This window comes from Bradysia coprophila, unplaced genomic scaffold, assembly GCF_014529535.1.
Source record: "Bradysia coprophila strain Holo2 unplaced genomic scaffold, BU_Bcop_v1 contig_151, whole genome shotgun sequence".
Taxonomy (NCBI): Eukaryota; Metazoa; Arthropoda; class Insecta; order Diptera; family Sciaridae; genus Bradysia; species Bradysia coprophila.
This window is the reverse complement of record NW_023503423.1, coordinates 5,851,852-5,871,929: the sequence shown is the minus strand read 5'-3', so window position 1 is coordinate 5,871,929 and position 20,078 is coordinate 5,851,852. Positions and strand designations below refer to the sequence as shown.

The window sequence follows — 20,078 nt, the reverse complement described above, 5'->3', positions numbered from 1 at the left end:
CACTCATGGAGTTAGACCACTACACTCATGAACGTTCATTTTTGAGGAGGGGTTACAATTCAGTTCTGGCTTTAACAATTTAACAAAAAAACGAGCCATCAGAACAGTCGGAGCGTTTGCTGCGACGGAGCCCCGTACAAACCCGTATATCTATTGCGTACGTGACCCTAGTGCGTCTGTCACCCTACTTTGACCGTAAGCCTATTGCGCCGGTTAAAGTAGTTAAAGTAAAATTATTATGAAATGTGTACATCTTAAAAATTGCGCATAGCGCAATTACGAAGCCCCGTACGACGTTCCTTTCAAATGAAACAAAAATTTCAAATAGCCCTAAGATTTTAATTTTTTGAGTATAAATACTCATAGGGCCTAGTATCGGCCTCAGTCCGAGGACCCAAATTAAAAATTTTTTTCAACAACATTCTATTCGGCCTTCGATTACCTTCCAAATGAAACAAAAATTACGAAAAACGGATGAAATTTACTCGAGTTATATGCAAAATACACTTAGGGCCGAGTAGCGGCCTTAGTCCAAGGACCCAAATTTAATTTTTTTTTAACAACATTCTATTCCTCGTTCGATTACTTTTCAAATGAAACAAAAATTAGGAAAATCGGATCAAATTTACTCGAGTTATATGCAAAATACACTTAGGGCCGAGGAGCGGCCTCAGTCCAAGGACCTAATTTTCAAACATTTTTCTCACCACATTCTATTCGGTATTCAATTACCTTTCGTATTAGACAAAAATTAGCAAAATTGGATGAGATTTACTCGATTTATATGCAAAATTCACTTAGGGCCGAGGAGCGGCCTCAGTCCAAGGACCCAAATTTAAAACGTTCTTCGCCACATTATATTCGGGCTTCGATTACATATGGCCGAGTAGCCTTTCACTTCTAGGGCCCTAACTCACGGTCCATTCACCCGATTTTAATAAACTTTTTTTTCCTGGATCGGTATCGACATTACCTATCTTTTGCCGTTTCATTTACGTTTTTTTTGCCGTAAATATCCCCAAAAGACCTTAAAGCACTTAGGCGGCCCTAACTCACGAAGGGCCGACCTAAATATGCCCATCTTCGAACTTAGCCTCACTATTTTGACTATCTTTCAGGGAAAAAAAAAACATTTTTGAAATCGGATTTGATTTACTCAAGATATCGACGTGACGGACAGACGGACAGACAAAATTTTTATTGCAGATTCGTCATCTATGAACATAGGCAAACACTTTGCCCTTACCGTCTGCTTCGAATTCCATCAATTACACACGGCATCGTAATCCTATAAGCCCCTTTGTACTTCGTACGGGGCTAAAAACCGAACTTCGCATAGTTTTATCCTTCCCGCGTGTACGTTGCTCAGGACATAGTCTCAACTAAGACTGCACTCGTTGACATTGTAGATAAACTTTCCATCAAAACACAGACTCATTCACAAGGTGTCCTGTGTATGATGCATTGTAAACTCACCGTCAATTGAATGAACAAGATGAACAAACCATCTGATAACTGCATGGCTGTCAGTACAAAAATATAACCAAGACTTGCGGTTGAGTTTGATCATTTGGTAGAAGAAAAAGCCGTACACACTGCCATAGCAATGGCATTATTAACCACAATCGACAAAACGATTCTACTGGCTGCGAAGCGTGAAATCAAATTCTTTGATTCGAATGGTACCCATCTCTCCAAACTGACACTGCCACAGTTCGATCCGAAAAGTGCAAAACAAACCGAGGAGAATGACGACGACGATGAGCAGGCTGATGGTGTTGTCGCTCCGAGAAAATCAGATTCGTCCAAGGATGGCAGTGTTATCCAGAACATTGGCGTGTCTCCGAATGGACAGCTGCTGGTGATAACGACCACTGGTGATAAGCTCGTCTACATGTACAAAATTCTGGCGGCAGATAAACATGAACTGGTTTCGAAACGTGTACTCGCCAGGATATCAAGCTCAATGGCATTTTCTAGTGACTCACGCCACGTGTACATTGCCGACAAGACCGGTGACTGTTATGAGTTTGACTGTGAAAACCTCGAAGCGACGGGGAAATGGATTTTGGGACATTTGAGCATGCTTTTGGATGTAGTGGTTACACATGATAATCGGTGAGTTCCAGCACCTCCGTCAGAGATTGGTGCATCCACTAATTGATTTTTGATTTACAGATTCGTCGTCACATGCGATCGGGACGAAAAAATTCGAGTGACCAACTATCCCGGAACGCATCTGATTGAAACGTATTGCTTGGGCCACACCGAATACGTGTCTGCCATTTCATTCCTTCCAACCGATCCGAACCAAAGTCTGGTGTCCATTTCGGGTGATAAAATGCTGAAGATCTGGAAGTACCTTCAGGGTGTCGAAGTGTTTGAACATGAATTACCGGCGGCTGGTTTGAAAATGATTCTACGCAAAATCGACGAACAGACTAGCCACGCAGCGGTGACACTATTCGAGGGACCCAACTTAATCATCTACGAAATTGTGCAGCAGACGAATGGTCAGGAATACATTGTCAAATTGTTGAGCGAACACAGTTTCAAGGAGTGCAAGGAGATATCGTCGATAGTGTACGACGTCGATGGTAACATTTTACTGGCAGCAGTGAGTCCGGAAAATTCGGTTGCTTTGCATCGGCTTACGTACACCGACAAGTATGCTGAAGATGATTCAAGTGAGCTGAATGAAAATCTCGGTGACACTGTGCTGGACTTGCAACACAATTTCGAGAACATTTCCATGCTGTTCAAAAAACGCTACGACAACATCAAGGACTATCATGAGAGGAAAAAACGTCGCATCGAAGATCAGATCCGGAACAGCAGATAACACAACAAGCAATTCGGAAATTCACAAAAAAATTTATTTTCTTATCAAAAAAACACTTGGGCGACTGAATTAAACGCAGATGGGAAATAATAGTAAAATTGTGGTGATTCGTACACATTTAGACGGGTTTGTAGTCCAGCTTGCTCTCCAATTTCTTGTTGTCGGCCACTTTACGCACAGCTTTCATGAAATCTTCCTGGATAACATACTCCCGTTCCGATCGGATGGCAAACAGGCCGGCTTCGGTGCATACGTTTCGCAAATCTGCCCCATTGAAGTGATCCGACAATTTGACGATGGCCTCGTAGTCGACTTCACCGTGTTTTGCTATTGGTCCAGCATGAATTTTCAAAATTTCCAGCCTGAAAATTGAACAATAATCAAATGGCCGATCTAACAACTTTGGTCTTTTCGGTAGGATGGAAAGTGAACTAGTCTTACGATCCACAGGAGTCAGCAAGTTCTGACCAGTTATTTAATCGATCGAACGTCAGGACAGAGGTAGAAATTGTTAAAGGCAAAGGTACAAGGTAAAGAGCAAGGAAGCACAGTGCACACAAGAGTAAACTCGTAAGCTAAAATAAAATTCTCTTACCTGGCTTGTTCGTTGGGCAACGGAATCTCAATTTTCCTATCCAAACGTCCCGGACGCAATAGAGCCGGATCCAAAGTATCTGGTCGATTGGTGGCCATAATCATCTTAACTTGTCCCAGCGAATCGAATCCATCCATTTGATTCAGCAATTCCATCAACGTACGTTGAATTTCTCGATCCGCCGACGTACCCTCCGAGAACCGGCGACCGCCAATAGCATCAATTTCGTCCATGAAAATGATGCACGGTTGATGGTCTCGGGCATAGTTGAACATTTCGCGAATTAAGCGAGCACTTTCTCCGATGTATTTGTCGACGATGGCGCTGGACACAACTTTCAGAAAATTGGCATCCAATTGAGAGGCCACTGCACGCGCTAAGAGTGTCTTTCCCGTTCCGGGTGGACCGTACAATAAACATCCTTTCGGCGGTGTGATACCAACGCGTAAGAACAGCTCCGGATTGAGTAGGGGCAATTCAATGACTTCGCGCAATTCACGAATTTGTTCCGATAAGCCACCGATCGCTGAATATTTAACTTCGCCGGGATCTTCGTGCGACATATTGTACACCAACGGATCGACTTCACGCGGCAGATATCGCATTATGGTGAGAGTTGTCATGTCTAGTGCTACTCTTGTACCGGATTTCAATTTAGTTTTGTCTAATTGACGACGACATCCAACCACATATCGGGGACCGTTGGTGGCCTTGACGATGACTACAAATTCAATTTTCATTAATAGGAATAGTAAGACGGTGCAATAAGCGACAGTGCCCTTACATTTGTCTTCGGTCAGTTGTTTCAATACCTCCCCAACGATTTGTCCAACACTTTGCAAAGCTTTCAAATCATTTTCCGATTTATCGAACTGCTTCGTGAGTTCTTTCAATTGTTCTCGCACTAAAACGTAAGTATTTTGTTGTTTATTCCGGCCAAAACAATTCGAATTCAATTTTCGTCATTCATCCCAGTGATGATTTGACAAAAAAACTTAACCTTACAATCGGACGACTGTATCAACTTACTTTCTTTCAAGCGAGACTCCACTTCTTTGTGCTCCAATAGTTTCTTCCGATAATCCTGCAGACCACGGTCCCTAGCAGTATCAACGGTCACGGCTGCAGACATATTTTCTTGCGAAGAAATATCCTTAATTTACAATACAAATTACTCAAATGATTGTTCCGTTCTTCGTACACTTCTTCTTCTTCTTCAAAAATCATTCACAACAAAGAACCCAAAACAATGTCATATTTGTTTAAAGCAAAGCCGTACTTCAGCGATAGCAGTGATGACCACTTTATGAAAGTTTGATAACCTCAAGGTTGAAGGAACAGACTACGAAAAATGTCGTCGTTCATGTTGTCAAAGTTTACAGTTATTTGGAAGTTCCAAATTGGAACAAACCTATAGTTTAGTTTAGACATTGTATCGTTTCACATTGTATCGTTTTACATTGTCATGACAGTGTCGACTGCGTCCTTCTTTAGAACTTTTTATTATTTATTCCACTTGGTATACAGCGTGTGTGTATTTGTAGGAAACGTTGGTTGGCCTGTTGAGGTGCCAATTTTTAGCCCCGTACGAAGTACTGGGGGCTTATAAGATTAATATGCCGTTTGTAACATGTTGAATTGGAAGCAGACGTAAGCGCAAAGCATTTGTCTATGTTCATAGATAACGAATCCGCAATAAAAACAAGGCATCAGAACAGTCAGAGCGTTTGCTACGACTGAGCCCCGTACGACCCGTAAACCTAATTAGCCCGAAACCATTATACGTCCATAGCCCTAGTAAGCCCGTAACCCTTATTCGTCCGATATCAAAATGCTTCCGTAACCTTATTGCGTACTTGACATCATTGTCTATTTTTGCAAATTGTAAACTGTAAGCGTTCATCTTTAAAATTGCGCTTAGCGCAATTACAAAAGCCCGTACGAAGTACTTCTCAAGTATAAAACAAAAGTTTACGATGTAATCTTAGGAATCCGAATTTACAACTTTTTTTTATCCCAATTTTCTTTCGGTATTGAATTATCTGTCAAACGAAACAAAAAGTAGCAAAATCTGATGAAATATACTCGATTTATGTGCAAAAAACACTTAGGGCCGAGCAGCGGCCTTAGTTCAAGGGCCCAAATTTGAAACTTTTTTAGCCACGTTCTTTTCGGTATTCAATTACCTTCCATAGAAAACTAAATCTAGCAAAATCGGATGAGATTTACTCGATTTATGTGCAAAAAACACTTAGGGCCAAGTAGTGGCCTTAGTCCAAGGGACCCAATTTGAAACTTTTTTCGCCACGTTCTTTTCGGTATTCAATTATCTCTCAAACGAAACGAAACAAAAACTAACAAAATCGGATGAGATTTACTCGATTTATGTGCAAAAAACACTTAGGGCCGAGTAGCGGCCTTAGTCCAAGGGCCCAAATTTGAAACTTTTTTCGCAACGTTCTTTTCGGTATTCAATTACCTTCCATAAAAAACTAAATCTAGCAAAATCGGATGAGATTTACTCGATTTATGTGCAAAAAACACTTAGGGCCGAGTAGCGGCCTTAGTCCAAGGGCCCAAATTTGAAACTTTTTTCGCCACGTTCTTTTCGGTATTCAATTAGACTCCATAAAAAACAAAATCTAGCAAAATCGGATGAGATTTACTCGATTTATGTGCAAAAAACACTTAGGGCCGAGTAGCGGCCTTAGTCCAAGGGCCCAAATTTGAAACTTTTTTCGCCATCATTCTATTCGGCATTCAATTATCTCTCAAATGAAACAAAAACTAGCAAAATCGGATGAGATTTACTCGATTTATGTGCAAAAAACACTTAGGGCCGAGTAGCGGCCTTAGTCCAAGGGCCCTAATTTGAAACTTTTTTCGTCACGTTCTTTTCGGTATTCAATTACCTTCCATAAAAAACTAAAACTACCAAAATCGGATGAGATTTACTCGATTTATGTGCAAAAAACACTTAGGGCCGAGTAACGGCCTTTGAGCCCTCCCATAAAGCCCACGTTGCATCTTACCCAAAAACAATGTTCAGCAACTTTGTTCTACTCGTCAATACCTTTCATTTAATATATCACAAGCAGGTATTGCGTGCGTATTTCGGTAGATATCGGCGAAAGACTGAAAAACACCTATAGGGCCCTAGCTCTGGAAGGGCCGGCCCTACCATGCCCATTTTCGAACTTGACCTTACTTTTGTCCATACCAATCGGGGAAAAAAAGAATTTTGAAAAAAGGTTGTGATTTACTCTAGCTAGAGGGGTCACGGACGGACGGACGGACGGACGGACGGACGGACATTTTTTTTATTGCGGATTTGTCATCTATGAACATAACCAAATGCTTTGCCCTTACTGGCTGCTTCCAATTCGACATGTTACAAACGGCATATTAATCTTATAAGCCCCCAGTACTTCGTACGGGGCTAAAAATGTCCATCTGTCCGTCTGTCCGTGACCCCTCTAGCTTGAGTAAATTACAACCTTTTTTCAAAATTCTTTTTTTCCCCGATTGGTATCGACAAAAGTAAGGTCATGTTCGAAAATGGGCATGGTAGGGTCGGCCCTTCCAGAGCTAGGGCCCTATAGGTGTTTTTCAGTCTTTCGACGATATCTACCGATATACGCACGCAATAGCTGCTTGTGATATATCAAATGAAAGGTATTGACGAGTAGAACAAAGTTGCTGAACTTTGTTTTTGGGTAAGATGCAACGCGGGCTCGTTGGGAGGGCTCAAAGGTCGTTACTCGGCCCTAAGTGTTTTTTGCACATAAATCGAGTAAATCTCATCCGATATTGCTAGATTTAGTTTTTTATGGAAGGTAATTGACTACCGAAAAGAACGTGTCGAAAAAAGTTTCAAATTTGGGCCCTTGGACTTAGGCCGCTACTCGGCCCTAAGTGTTTTTTGCACATAAATCGAGCAAATCTCATCCGATTTTGGTAGTTTTTGTATCATTTGAGAGATAATTGAATGCCGAATAGAATGATGGCAAAAAAAGTTTTAAATTTGGGCCCTTGAACTAAGGCCGCTACTCGGCCCTAAGTGTTTTTTGCACATAAATCGAGTAAATATCATCCGATTTTGCTAATTTTTGTTTTATTTGAGAGGTAATTGAATACCCAATGGAAAGTTGGCAAAAAATTTTGGGTTTCTAAAATAATGTCGTAAATTGTTGGTTTTATTTGAGAGGTACTTCGTACGGGCTTTCGTAATTGCGCTATGCGCAATTTTAAAAATGAACACTTTCAGTAAATTTGACCATGCCCAACTTGACTTGCATTTTGGTAACAGACGCATTAGAGGGTTGTAGACGTATTAGGGTTCAGGGCGTATTACGGCTACGGACGTATTATGGTTGCGGACGAAATAGGATTACGGGTCGTACGGGGCTAAGTCGCAGCAAACGCTCCGACTGTTCTGATGCCTTGTTTTTTTTCAGTTCTTCATTCTTTGCGCCCTTTGCGCTCTATTTTCAGGTGAAATGACTTCACTCTGATATTTATCCATGAAATGTCATAGCAGTGAAGTTGGTTCAAAACGAAAATAGATCGATGACATTAGTAATTTTATGGCGAAATATATAAGTCGTAATAAGTATCACATCAATGAAAGCCTTTGTTTGAATTATTCAGATTATTTACATCAACGAATTGCAACCGAAATTTTTGAGGTTTGGAACACCCAAGGTTCTGAAAGAGCATGTTAAGACACTTACGAAGGCTGATGAGGCACAAATTTTGACAATTTAGACAGGTTTTTTGTTCATTCATTTGAGATTGAACGAAAAGAAAACTTGACTTATTTTTATCAAGTTGACATTTCACACAATCCGTAATGAGTGTGTTTAACAAAACCTGTCTAAATTGTCAACATTTGTGTTAAACCGCGTTCGTGATCAATTCAGAAGTGTCTGAACCTGTTCTTTCAGAACCTTGGAAATACCTACTTTTTTGACAGGTTCACTTCTTTACAAAATGGCTATCTCCATTTCTAATATTGACGGCCTTGCATTTATCAATGTCGATTTGACGTTTCCATCTAATATGACGGAGAAAATTCTAAAAAAAATATTTTTTTGTCGATTTACCAGTTGGATAAAATAATTTCAGTGATATCGGCGGTATTTTCAAGAAATTAAATTGTAATTAAGTTGAACAATTGAAGGTAGTTACACATTCCAAGCCTTACTTCGTCTAACGACCTCAATTTCTTCCAATTTTTCCATACACAAAACAAACTCCCAACATTTCGATTATTAGTTTTGGGATTGCACAATGTGTTTCTTTTCAAATATCCTAAAAATTCTGACATTGTTTTGGTATCCAATTAAATCAACAACAAATTTCCGACTTTTATAAGCGAACCGAGCAATCGTAATAGTGGAAATTTAGTGTGTAATACGATGAAACCAGTTATTGAACGAAATTTTCTAATTTTAGACAGTATGGACGATCCATCCAGTCAGGATCAAGATTCGAGGGATTCCAGTGTTGTCGAGGTAATCATTTTTTGGATCAGAACTGTGAATTTTCATTGAAATTTTGTTTCTCTTTGGAACAGATGAATAACTCGACGAGTGTACTACACAAAATTGCCACTTTATACGCGGAACAATTGATGTCTGATATATGCCTTGTTGTTGGTAATAAACGGTATCCAGCCCATCGTGTAATATTATGTGCAAGCAGTGAAGTATTTCAGGTATGTTAAACGTCATTTGCCTCAAAGATTGCCAGAATTCCGTTGACATTCGCTTTCTGTTCATGATTTTATAGGTAATGCTGATGAATCCCGAATGGTCAGAATGTCGTGAAAGTGTTATCGAACTGAAGGAGGAGCCATTGTGTTCGGAAGTTTTTCCACAATTTTTGAAATATCTGTATGTCGGTCAGATCAGAATATCACTGCAGACGGTGATGCCAATGCTGGCCTTGGCTGACAAATACAATATCAGGGTATGTTCATTGAACTGGGTCGAATTCCGACATTTCGCAATAATCGGTTCATCCCTTCAAACAGGACTTAGTGCAACTATGCGTAGATTATATGCTGAAACACATCTCAAAAGCGGCCACTCAAGGATTTTTAGTGTCTTGGCTGCATTACACAATATCGCTCAGTCCGTACCATCAGGAAGTGACGGACGCGTTGCAAGGATTTCTGAAATGGAATTTGAACATCGTAGCCGAGTCGAAAGACTTTGTGGATCTCGACGTCAACATTTTGATCGTACTCATACAACAGAACGATTTAGTGCTGCGGAACGAATATGATTTGTTCAGGTAAGTTCACTGTATTCAATTGCTGTTTGAACGTCCACATGTTTAGACGGATTTTCACCCTGCGTCCACATTTTTTCCATACCTACAACATACAACATGTCTGATTTTCTCGAGCAGAGGTAGTGGAGCCTCTATACAAGGATGCCATTATTGTTCCTTTCACTAAAATGTCCTCTAAAATTCGGAAATGTCTTAGGGGCATGGCTCTGAAAACATTGTGAGGTGAGGAGTACTCTTCCGCTGACACAATCGGGACATCGGCTAAGATGGAATATTTTTTAAGATTCTTCGATGCAAATTTGAGAAGTTTTTGGTACTGATTTTCACTCAGATTCATTCCGGCTGACAATCAAGCCATTTAGAGTTTAATGGTCTATTGGTCCTTAAAAACAACCGTAATCCTTCGCAGCGATTTAACACATTCAAAATAATTGCGGCTTGTCAACTTTCGGCACCCTGGACTTTACTTAAATAGTCGAGGAATACTTCCCAATAAATTTCTAAAAATCCAAAACTGAATTCCACGACTATTTAAGTAAAGTCCAGTGTGCCGAAAGTTGACAAGCCGCAATTAATTTCAATGTGTTAATCAGATGAATTTGTAACTCATTCCGCGGCTAGCCCTTTAATTGCTATTTCTCCCCTTCCAGCTATGTCGAGAGTTGGATTTCACACAAAAACATTTTCATTCAAAACGACTCCACTTTGACGGACGAAGAGAGGCACACAACCATTACACAATTGATCGAAAGCGTTGTCGTTCACATCCGCTTTGCCATGATGACACCCAGCGAGCTGGCGATATTGCTACGCAAACCGATCATCAAATTGCATAAAGAATTTCTGGTGGAACTGGTGTCGATCGGAATGAGTTATCACTCAGGACAAGAGGAACGTGTCGCAAGCATTCGCGGAACTGAGAGCGGTGCATTACAATTCACACCGCGGCTATACACATCGGACATGTACGGACTGAGCATGCAATTGCCAAACTTTGAAAGTATTGAAAATTATCAAACTTTTGCCGCTTGCTTCTTTTCGCAAAGTAACTTATCGGAATACCAAGAAGGTAGGGTGACGGTTCGAATTCTTAGTGTTTTTCGTGTGTGTTCAATCAATCAACCAATTTTTCAGACCAAAATATGCAATGGAACATTGACTTTTATCCCAGAGGTATCAAGTACAGCAAAGCTCAAATGATTAACGTTTTCAACTCGGCTGTTGAGGTTCCCGAAACAATACTGCGAACGATACGGCTGAGTGTTACATGCAAAAGAGATTTAACAACTGAACAACGGTTCAAGGTAAGCGTCTAAGCACTTCAAGCTTCCATTAGATTACAACCGAGATTTCAATATCTTTATCGTCACTTCCAGGTGGGCGTACTGATAACCGGTGTACAAAATAAAATTCCTCACATTCGAACGGTACACGTTCGGACGCACTACTTTTCCAAAGAGAATCGTATCTTAAACATGGACAATTTGTTGCCGTATGACGAATTGGCATTAAGTTCGATCAAATTGAGCTCACATTTAATAGGAAACGAACGCAATACGCTTAGCCTGCAAATCATAATTGCACCGATGGGTCCATATGTCTGTAACGATACCCCGCCATTTGAATTCAAATAGTTTTCTGTTGCAATCAAAGAGAAGTTTAACTTGGAAGTGATACTACATTGTCTTTATAAACAAAACAAACAAACAATTTGGGTTTCATTTCGGTCCGAGAAAAAGCGGGTTGATAATGGCAATTGATGCGGGGAAATGTAAACATTAAGTCGATAAGAAAATGCAGAAAGAAAGCGGAACAATCGCAATATAATTGGAGAGTGCATATAATATGCGCAGGGGATAAGACTGAGGATCGCCTGAATGAAATTCGAGTTTCATATGACCTACATTTTTAGAGCTTTGGGAGGCTGCCCTGTAGCAATTAGATGATGAAAGAAAACAGTAAACTGAGATTTTAAGTCCATCGACCACGACATCATATAAAGGTAAGTAAAATTTAGTTTAATTCTTTAAGCTCTTAAGAGTCATTGAACTGACACTAATATTAAGCTCAAACGAACCATTAAAGTTAATTAAAAAACAACTATCTCTACTCTGATTCAGTTTCATGTTATTGTGATTAGACAATAGCTGGATTTGGACACATGCCTGGTAGTAGTGCACTGACATTTTTACTTCTCTCATTCGGTCATTCAAATCGATTGATTAATGGTTACTGTTTACAGCTTTGAAGTATTTTATTTTAGTGCGAAGCGCCGACTCTTAGTCATGAGCTTTACGTTGCAGGTATCGGTTGAAGAAATATGGAAGACTTTGCGAATGTGTGAGCACTCTAAGTTACATCGAAAACCGATCCGCTTACTCTAAACGTTGTTTTTGCAAGCTGAATTATAACAATCTAAATCGATCCAGCTTTTCAGCTATACACTTTTCAGTTTATTTCATACAATTCCACTTGATCTTGATAGATAGGGTCTTGTTTTTTTTTTTAAATTCGATATCTGTTGTCGGGAAGCGAAGTATTGATTTTTCGTCTAACTTTTGAAATGTCCCCGTCCATGCTAAGTCACAAATTTTTATTAAAACTAATGACGATCAATGATACTCTTTCTTATTATTAAATCAGTCAAAAAATCCTTAAAGGGTAAATGTGACGCAAGTCCTTTATCTTACTTCAAAATAACTGATATAACTGACGGTAAATATCAGTTATTTTGTAAGCAAGATAAAGGACTTGCGTCACATTTATCCTTTAAGGATTTTTTGACTGATATCACCGCTTTTGTAAACATGTCATGTCGACAACATGTTAACAAATTCTATAGAAATCAACATGAATCCCAAAGACCAATCTTGAAACACCTCACTCATGTCGAAAATAACTCAAATTCATCGAAAAATACGATGGAAGTTAGACAGTGCCAGAGGAAACATCTGTCATCCCAAATTTAGTAACCAACCTTGGAACACCCCACTAATGTCGAATATAACCCAAATCCATCTAAAAATCCGATGGAAGTTAGGAAACGCCATAGGAATCATCTGTCATCCCAAAATTTGGGAACCAACCTTGTACTCATGTCGAAAATAACAAAAATCCATCGAAAAAACAGACGGAAGTTGGGAAGTGCCGGAGGAATCATCTGTCATCCCAAAATTTAGGAACCAATCTTAAAACACCTCACTTATATCGAAAATAACCCAAATCCATCGAAAAAAAAACAAATTTTAGAAACCAAGAAATAATACTTAACATTCCCCACAATTTCCATATCATCCATATCATGCACCAAAATATACAACGCAGACACACACACATCGAAATTGGCTTTTATATGGAGACTTTGGGGAGCTCCAGCTACCAAGATACGAGTTTTTTCCAACTTTTGAAAATTCCATTCTTGTTTTTGCGCCATTATCCTATAACCAAAATTTCAGGAAAATTCATAACAACGTTTAGGAGTTTCCGGATCACTAAGTAACTAATCTGAAAAAACGAAACTTTGTTTATTTTCAAACAAAAACAAAAATTTTGAAATTCAATATCTCAGCCAAATCGTAAGTACTGTAAAGTGTGATAGCTCGTTTAACTCGTAAGTATGCCCAAATATCTAAGTTTGGGAGTCGTTGGAGTTAAGGGGGGGAAGTCAAAAAGTTGCTGTTTTAACAGTTTTGGTAGTGGACTTGCGTCACGCCCTCTTACTGACGTGCGGGCATGTAGGGTTTGAAAAACAAATGAAAAAAAAAATCGAAAAGACTTTTTCAGTTTAGCTTCTTTACTATCCTAACTTGAGTTTCAAGTCGTTTTTCTTTGTTACAGTTTGTTCAAAAATGAAATGCACAGTTTTTAGTATTTCGAGACAGTTGACAATTGCAATCTGTCAGATAGTAAAGGATGTGTTTAATTAACCGGCGCATTAACAGATTTGAAATTTGAATGGTTTTTTTCCACAGCTACAGATTTTTGCATGTTAAGTTTCTTACATTTTTTGCAAATAGCATTTTAATAGTAGGAAACTTAGATTTCGTCAGAAGAATTTGCGAACGGAAAAATGTAAATTTATTTTTAGTCTGAGTATTGTTCTATACATCTATAATTTCTCTTAGATCGTGTCTTTATTCAAAGAAATCGATGGTGTTGTACAGCGGCTAACTGTTCAACTTCAATTAGCAGCAAAAAATCATCACGGAAAAAAATTCAATTATTCGAAGCAAATTTAATGTTGAAAATTTGGTTCGAATATTTAAATATTTGTCACAAATATTTCAAATATTTATGAGAAATAAATTCAAAATTATTTGTGACAAATATTTTAAATTATTTGTCACAATTTTTTTTAAATATTTATGACAAATAATTTTTAATTTATTTCTACAGTGAACGACATCTCAAATGTCTCACTGTCAAATTTTTCTGAGAATTTTGTTGTGTCATTGCAAATTCACAATGACATTCTCTGAAAAAAATGACAGTGAGACATTTGAGATGTCGTTCACTGTAATAAATAATTTAAATATTTGTTGCAAATTTATAAAATATGTGTCACAAATAATTTAAATATTTGTCACAATAAATTTGGAATTTATTTGTCACAAATATTTAAAATATTTATAACAAATAATTTAAAATTATTTTATATTTTATATATTTGTCACAAATAAATTGCGAATTTATTTGTTACAAATATTTACATATTTGTGCCAAATATTTATATATTTGTAGAAAATAATTGTTGACAAATTTTTTTTCCCTGATGCTTATTCGTGTTTCCAATATCGTCACTTCAAGTGCCGATAAAACTTCTTGTAAAAAATTTGCTAAATGTATGAAGCAGACGGTCTTTCTACAGATTTGAGTATTCAAAGACCATCGATTTGTTTGAATAGAAACTAGAGATGAGCGGGCCGACGTTTTTTCAATACCCAACCCGACCCGGCCCAATCCAATTTTTTGAACCCGAGCCCGACCCGACCCGAGACTTTTATCTTCGCGGCCCGACCCAACCCGGCCCGAAAAAATCATCGGCCCGACGATACCCGACTTTTTTTTAGTATAAGAAATTTAATGAAAAATAATGATGCTATACGCGAAGTAAAATAATAAGATAAGTTAGTGTTTCATGCTTTAAACTATTTTATAGGCTTACTTTAAATTTTTATTTCTTAGTCGGGTCGGCCCGAATTTTTGTCTTTGAAACCCGATCCGACCCGGCCCGAATGGATTTTCAAAACCCGGACCCGAACCCGGTCGGGCCGGGTCGGGTCGGGTCGGGCCGATGCATTTCGGGCGGCCCGCTCATCTCTAATAGAAACACGATCTAAGAGAAATCATAGATGTAGAACAATACTCAGACTCAAAATAAATTTACATTTTTCCGTCCGCGAATTCTTCCTACGAAATCTAAGTTTCCTACTATTAAAATGCTATCTGCAAAAAATGTAAGAAACTTAACATGCAAAAATATGTAGCTGTGGAAAAAATCATTCAAATTTCAAATCTGTTAATGCGCCGGGTAATTAAACGCATCCTTTACTATCTGACAGATTGCAATTTTGAAATGTCTCGAAATACTAAAAACTGTGCATTTCATTTTTGAACAAACTGTAACCGTTTCGAAACTGTAAGAAAATTGCGATATATGACGATTGCATTTGTTACTTCTTCTGTTCAAAGTACAGTGTTTTATACGAAATAATTTCATTCATACGTACATTTCACCCGATAAGTCCACTTCAACTAGAGGTCATTTTTGCTGCTGTCGATGAATGGTTCTTGGTTCTATTATGTGTATAAAAACCCACGAAAAAGAATTTCTAATTTTCTTCATATTAAACAGAGTTTTTTTTAAAGCTTCTGTGATTCCTATGACACGATGATTACAAACAGTAAACGCAAATAACTAGAAGAATTAGTTATCAGTGTAGAGCCACTAGCGCACGTTAGAGGTTGATGATTAATCTACCTTGATATTTTACCAAGTTTAGCGAGCGTGGCGAAGAAATTTTAATTTTGCTGATAACTATTCAGAAGTCGATGTCATAGAACAATAGATGTTCTTACAGTCGACGTCAGCGAAATTTAGACATGAATTTGCTTCGGGATTTTTTCAGCTGGTCCACTGATACAAATGTGGTTAAACGTCTTCATACGGGTGAAATAGTTATTTGCATGCACTTGGTAGTAATAAAACCGTATACGCAGTTTTGTTTGTATTACTGGACCAGCAGAAAAACAGCTGAATGAAATTCATGTCTAAATTTCACTGACGTTTATTGTACTCCTGTTCTATGCAAAAAAAACGGCCTAGGTGAAGAATGGTAAATCGTTTACTTAGCGTAAAATCATCCACATCCAATAAATTTTAAAAAATCCAAAAAAGCCATAAAAAACCTTCTCTGACAACCTTTCACAAACCCATTTCTAATTAATCAATCGAAAAACGCGTTTTAGTTAAATCATCTTTGCATTTACATATGCAATTAATTGGGTCATGACTGGCTAGTATCATTCATCATCTTACACCACCGCCAGATATCAATCGCATACATTTTCGAACGATTCGAATCTATATGTGCATCAATCTACCTCTACCTACATAACTATTGAGCATATATCTATCCATTATAGCGATCAATTCTGTTGCGCTATCAAACTAAACCCGATAATTATATTTCACATAATAAATCCAATTTATCAAAACATTTTAAGAAAAAGAGAAAAAAACAACCGAAAATTCGTAATTAACCAAAATAGAAAAAATTTGCAATTCAAAGTAGTGAAGATCGATGGAAGAGACTTGAATGCGACAAAACGTCTCGGGATTGGTTCGGTGATTTTAGAGATTGGTTTTTTTTCCTCCGTCCATTTTTATTACAATATTTGAAATGCTTTATCACCCATGTCAAAGATTCGAATATTTAATTTTGTTTAATGCGTTTTTTGGGCAAACTCATAATTAAATAATTAATATTATTTTTCGGATCAATAGCTGGGATATATGGTCATAGAGTTTAACGAAAATTATTCATTCAAAAAACTTGGACATTATGTAGGCTCCCATTTGACAAGCGACTTATAATGGCTGGTGTTTTATCAAAGTGACCTTTAAATCATTAAAATAGTTTTAGTCTTCCAATATTTTATTTAAGTTTTCTGATTAAAATTCGGAAAAATGCTAATGACTTCATGATAATCTTACACTCTAGACCATTCCATTTTCGGTAAATTGAATGTTAAAACTTATTAAAAATTTAATCGTCTGTATGTGATGCTGAGAAATTTCTTTTCCCCTTTTATTTATCCCACAAAAGTTTTTATTTAATTATTAATGGCGTAACTTTAAATTAAAAAAAGTCGATAACGTCATCGGATGTGTTTGCCATTCGAGAGTCTTGAGTGTTTATATGCAAAACAGTAGCAGTTTTCAGACTTCTTCTTTCTTTGAGACACCGGCCAAGAAGAAATTTACAGATTTAAAAATCTTTTAATTGAACTTCAATGTCAAATATATGTCAAATAGAGGATAGAAACTGATAAATTATAGCTGTTGTACAAAAAATTCATTTTCTCAATGAAGAACAGTAAAATTTTCGTTGCTAAATTTAAAATTTTTCGCAAAAGGTAAAAACAGTCAGCCCGAGGCGATGCCGAAGTTGACAACTCATCGTATGCACAAAAAACTAGTTTAGGCACACGGCACGAACAAGATTTTATGTCACTCAGTATTATAATGTTTAAAATTTGCAAACTTTAGATGCCCTTGCCCCATAAAACGTTGAATGAGTCTCGGTACAACGTAGTACTGTATCAGGCTCTAGATGTGTAATTATGACACAAGGCCTGCGGCCATAGAAAGCTGTTATGTACAGGATTGGGATTCTTATTTTTTACAAACGTCACTTATACGCACTAGTGCTCTAAACGGATGTTTTTCGATATCATCAAAGATTTACCTGTGTTAGTCCATATTGTTGAACTAGCTGTAAGTAAACTGATATGCTTGCAACTAAAATTGATGAATAAATAATTTTAACTCGAGATTCTATTCTATAGACACCTACAATGTAGGAAAGGAAAATATATTTCGAAGCTGTTAGAAGCTTCAATCAGATGATCAGAAAATATTTTTATTTATGATAATATGGATAATACGGTACTTGAACACCCAACCATTCTTTTCTTTGCATTTTTATAGGCACTGACTGCGCCGACTTGTATAACACTCTTACAATTCCTTAATATTTTAAGTGTACCCAGTTAGTATAAGGCAAACACATCGGCTTAGCCTCTAGAAGCGACTTTTTTGGTCCAGTACTTCATTCTTTGCGCTCTATTTTCAGGTGATATAACTTCACTCTGGTAAAATATCCAAGAAATGCTGTAGAATAGACCGTGTTTACCCTCGATAAAATATTTTTATTCGATTCAGAATAATATTCTAAGCAAAAAATTGTTCGACACTCTACCTTGACAATGTACTATTGATTTTATAGATCAACCAACTTACACATACAGTTTGTTGTTTGTAATGGGTTTGTTGCTGCTGTTAAAATTAATATAAAATCAACGATACATTTTCGAGGAATAGATCAATTTTTCGCTTAAAAGTTAACGCACTGAGCGTTTTTTTTTTTTGGAAAGTGGACCAGGCTCCGTGTTTACACGCCACGACTCTTTGTTTACATGCTCAGATAGCCCTTGACCCCAAAAACACCAATTTTAAGCTCATCAACATATCCGGCCTTTGACTGAAACATTATTTTTGTTATTTTCGAACGATGGTATAGGACATGTAAGATATCCATCAGGGCCTATTATTTGGGAATTAATTCCCAAAATTCCCAAAATTCCCAAAATTCCCAAATATTCCCAAATATTCACAAAAATTTAAGACCAGGTAGACGTAGACTTAAATAAAATTTGAACGATTCAGTGGATATCATGCTTATAAAATTTGTAATACATAATAGAGTGTTTTAAGCCAGCGGCGTTGGAGGTACCCCAAAAAATGTATGTGTTACGGCACAGCCCTGCTACTAGCATGAACACTGAATTGACAAGTGTCAAATTTGGAGGCTTTAGTGATACGAGCTACCGCTTAGGATTATGTTTTAACTCATACAACAAAAACAAGTCATCTATCTGTATAACAGAAACGCAGTGCCTACTGTGATTTCATCAGCCTCATCGTTTGGGAATCAATATTGTTAATATTTGTGAATATTTGGGAATATTTGGGAATATTTGTGAATATTTGGGAATATTTGGGAATATTTGTGAATTTTGGGAATATTTGGGAAGTAGACGAGGTGTAAAAGTTTTAACGATAGAAAATACCTGCTGTAATGCCACTGGTTTATTTCTAAGTCATTTGTGAACATCGAAAATAAACTTCTGATGGATGAGATTAAATGTCAATGGTATTTAAACACGATTTATAAAGCTTTATTGATAACAATACAAAATAGAAACCAAATATTCACAAAAATTCTCAAATATTCCCAAAATTCCCAAATATTTCCAAATATTCTCAAATATTCCCAAATATTCCCAAAATTCACAAATATTCCCAAATATTCCCAAAATCGATTCCCAAATAATAGGCCCTGATATCCATGCTTGCCCCGTATCTCCTGGACATATCAAATGAATCCCCACACATGTCCAAAGCCTGTAGCGGCAGTAAATCACGGACAAAAAACCCCCTTTTTCGACTTTTGGTGGAAGTTCACTAGCCAATAAAAGAATATTAAAATTAAGCGACAGCGGCCCTAGACTACTGGGGCCAAGTGTTATCTGGGAATGTAAACAAAGAGTCTTTAAGAAACTTTCGAAAACTCCCACACTCTCTTTCAAATAGCATTTCCCTTTTTATGAGTGACTGACATCCAACAACCAGTCAACTTACCTACGAGATTATTCTTGCTAGCTAAATTCTAACTATCAAACATGATTAGCTTTCCACATTTTGATCTTTTTGGCCTTCCTCTGGTCGGGTGACTCGTAATATTGTTCTTTTCCCGGGCTTCCTTTTCACCAAATAAAAGAGTGTAAATAATTTACGGTTTCAATTTTTATTTTTATAAAATATTCTTATCTTTCTTTTAAATTTATTTACAAGATTTTAATTTCAATAATTATACAAATATAATTTAAAAATAAAAAACATTATCAAAATAAAAATACGTTAAGTGTGTCTAAATTAAATCGTATTTAAAGGAGGAAAAAAAATAGGATCGTCATTCCGTTTAATTAGAAAAAATATATTTAAATTACAAAAAAAAACGTTTTACAGAGCTTTCCGTATATATAAAAAAATAATAA

The 20,078-nt window shown here is 37.3% G+C and overlaps 3 protein-coding genes across 3 annotated transcripts; 2 read left to right on the top strand and 1 right to left on the bottom strand.

Annotated features, from left to right (window-relative positions):
* Positions 1-1,388: 1,388 nt before the first annotated feature.
* On the top strand, positions 1,389-2,934 carry LOC119074640 (tRNA (guanine-N(7)-)-methyltransferase non-catalytic subunit wuho). Its single transcript, XM_037180916.1, has 2 exons — positions 1,389-2,118; positions 2,179-2,934. Exons 1-2 carry the CDS (start codon positions 1,607-1,609, stop codon positions 2,840-2,842), a joined length of 1,176 nt encoding a protein of 391 aa, XP_037036811.1. The 5' UTR covers positions 1,389-1,606; the 3' UTR covers positions 2,843-2,934.
* Positions 2,859-4,739, bottom strand: LOC119074637 (26S proteasome regulatory subunit 10B). Its single transcript, XM_037180913.1, has 4 exons — positions 4,467-4,739; positions 4,222-4,341; positions 3,438-4,158; positions 2,859-3,204 (listed from the first exon to the last, which is right to left on the bottom strand). The coding sequence occupies exons 1-4, from the start codon at positions 4,567-4,569 to the stop codon at positions 2,961-2,963; spliced, it is 1,188 nt and encodes a 395-aa protein (XP_037036808.1). The 5' UTR covers positions 4,570-4,739; the 3' UTR covers positions 2,859-2,960.
* A 3,723-nt stretch (positions 4,740-8,462) lies between these two features.
* On the top strand, positions 8,463-11,440 carry LOC119074611 (BTB/POZ domain-containing protein 17). Its single transcript, XM_037180870.1, has 8 exons — positions 8,463-8,619; positions 8,895-8,953; positions 9,016-9,156; positions 9,231-9,410; positions 9,475-9,737; positions 10,388-10,806; positions 10,872-11,041; positions 11,114-11,440. Exons 2-8 carry the CDS (start codon positions 8,900-8,902, stop codon positions 11,369-11,371), a joined length of 1,485 nt encoding a protein of 494 aa, XP_037036765.1. The 5' UTR covers positions 8,463-8,619; positions 8,895-8,899; the 3' UTR covers positions 11,372-11,440.
* The last annotated feature ends 8,638 nt before the right edge of the window (positions 11,441-20,078 follow it).

Bases quoted from the DNA above. Each gene is read 5' to 3' on its own strand.
- LOC119074640 (XM_037180916.1), top strand. From the start codon at position 1,607: ATGGCATTATTAACCACAATCGACAAAACGATTCTACTGGCTGCGAAG. The intron at 2,119-2,178 runs GTGAGTTCCAGC...TTTGATTTACAG, and splicing joins GTGGTTACACATGATAATCG to ATTCGTCGTCACATGCGATC.
- LOC119074611 (XM_037180870.1), top strand. From the start codon at position 8,900: ATGGACGATCCATCCAGTCAGGATCAAGATTCGAGGGATTCCAGTGTT. The intron at 8,954-9,015 runs GTAATCATTTTT...TCTTTGGAACAG, and splicing joins GGGATTCCAGTGTTGTCGAG to ATGAATAACTCGACGAGTGT. The intron at 9,411-9,474 runs GTATGTTCATTG...CCCTTCAAACAG, and splicing joins CTGACAAATACAATATCAGG to GACTTAGTGCAACTATGCGT.
- LOC119074637 (XM_037180913.1), bottom strand. From the start codon at position 4,569: ATGTCTGCAGCCGTGACCGTTGATACTGCTAGGGACCGTGGTCTGCAG. The intron at 4,159-4,221 runs GTAAGGGCACTG...TTGAATTTGTAG, and splicing joins ACAACTGACCGAAGACAAAT to TCATCGTCAAGGCCACCAAC. The intron at 3,205-3,437 runs GTAAGAGAATTT...TTCAATTTTCAG, and splicing joins TTGCCCAACGAACAAGCCAG to GCTGGAAATTTTGAAAATTC.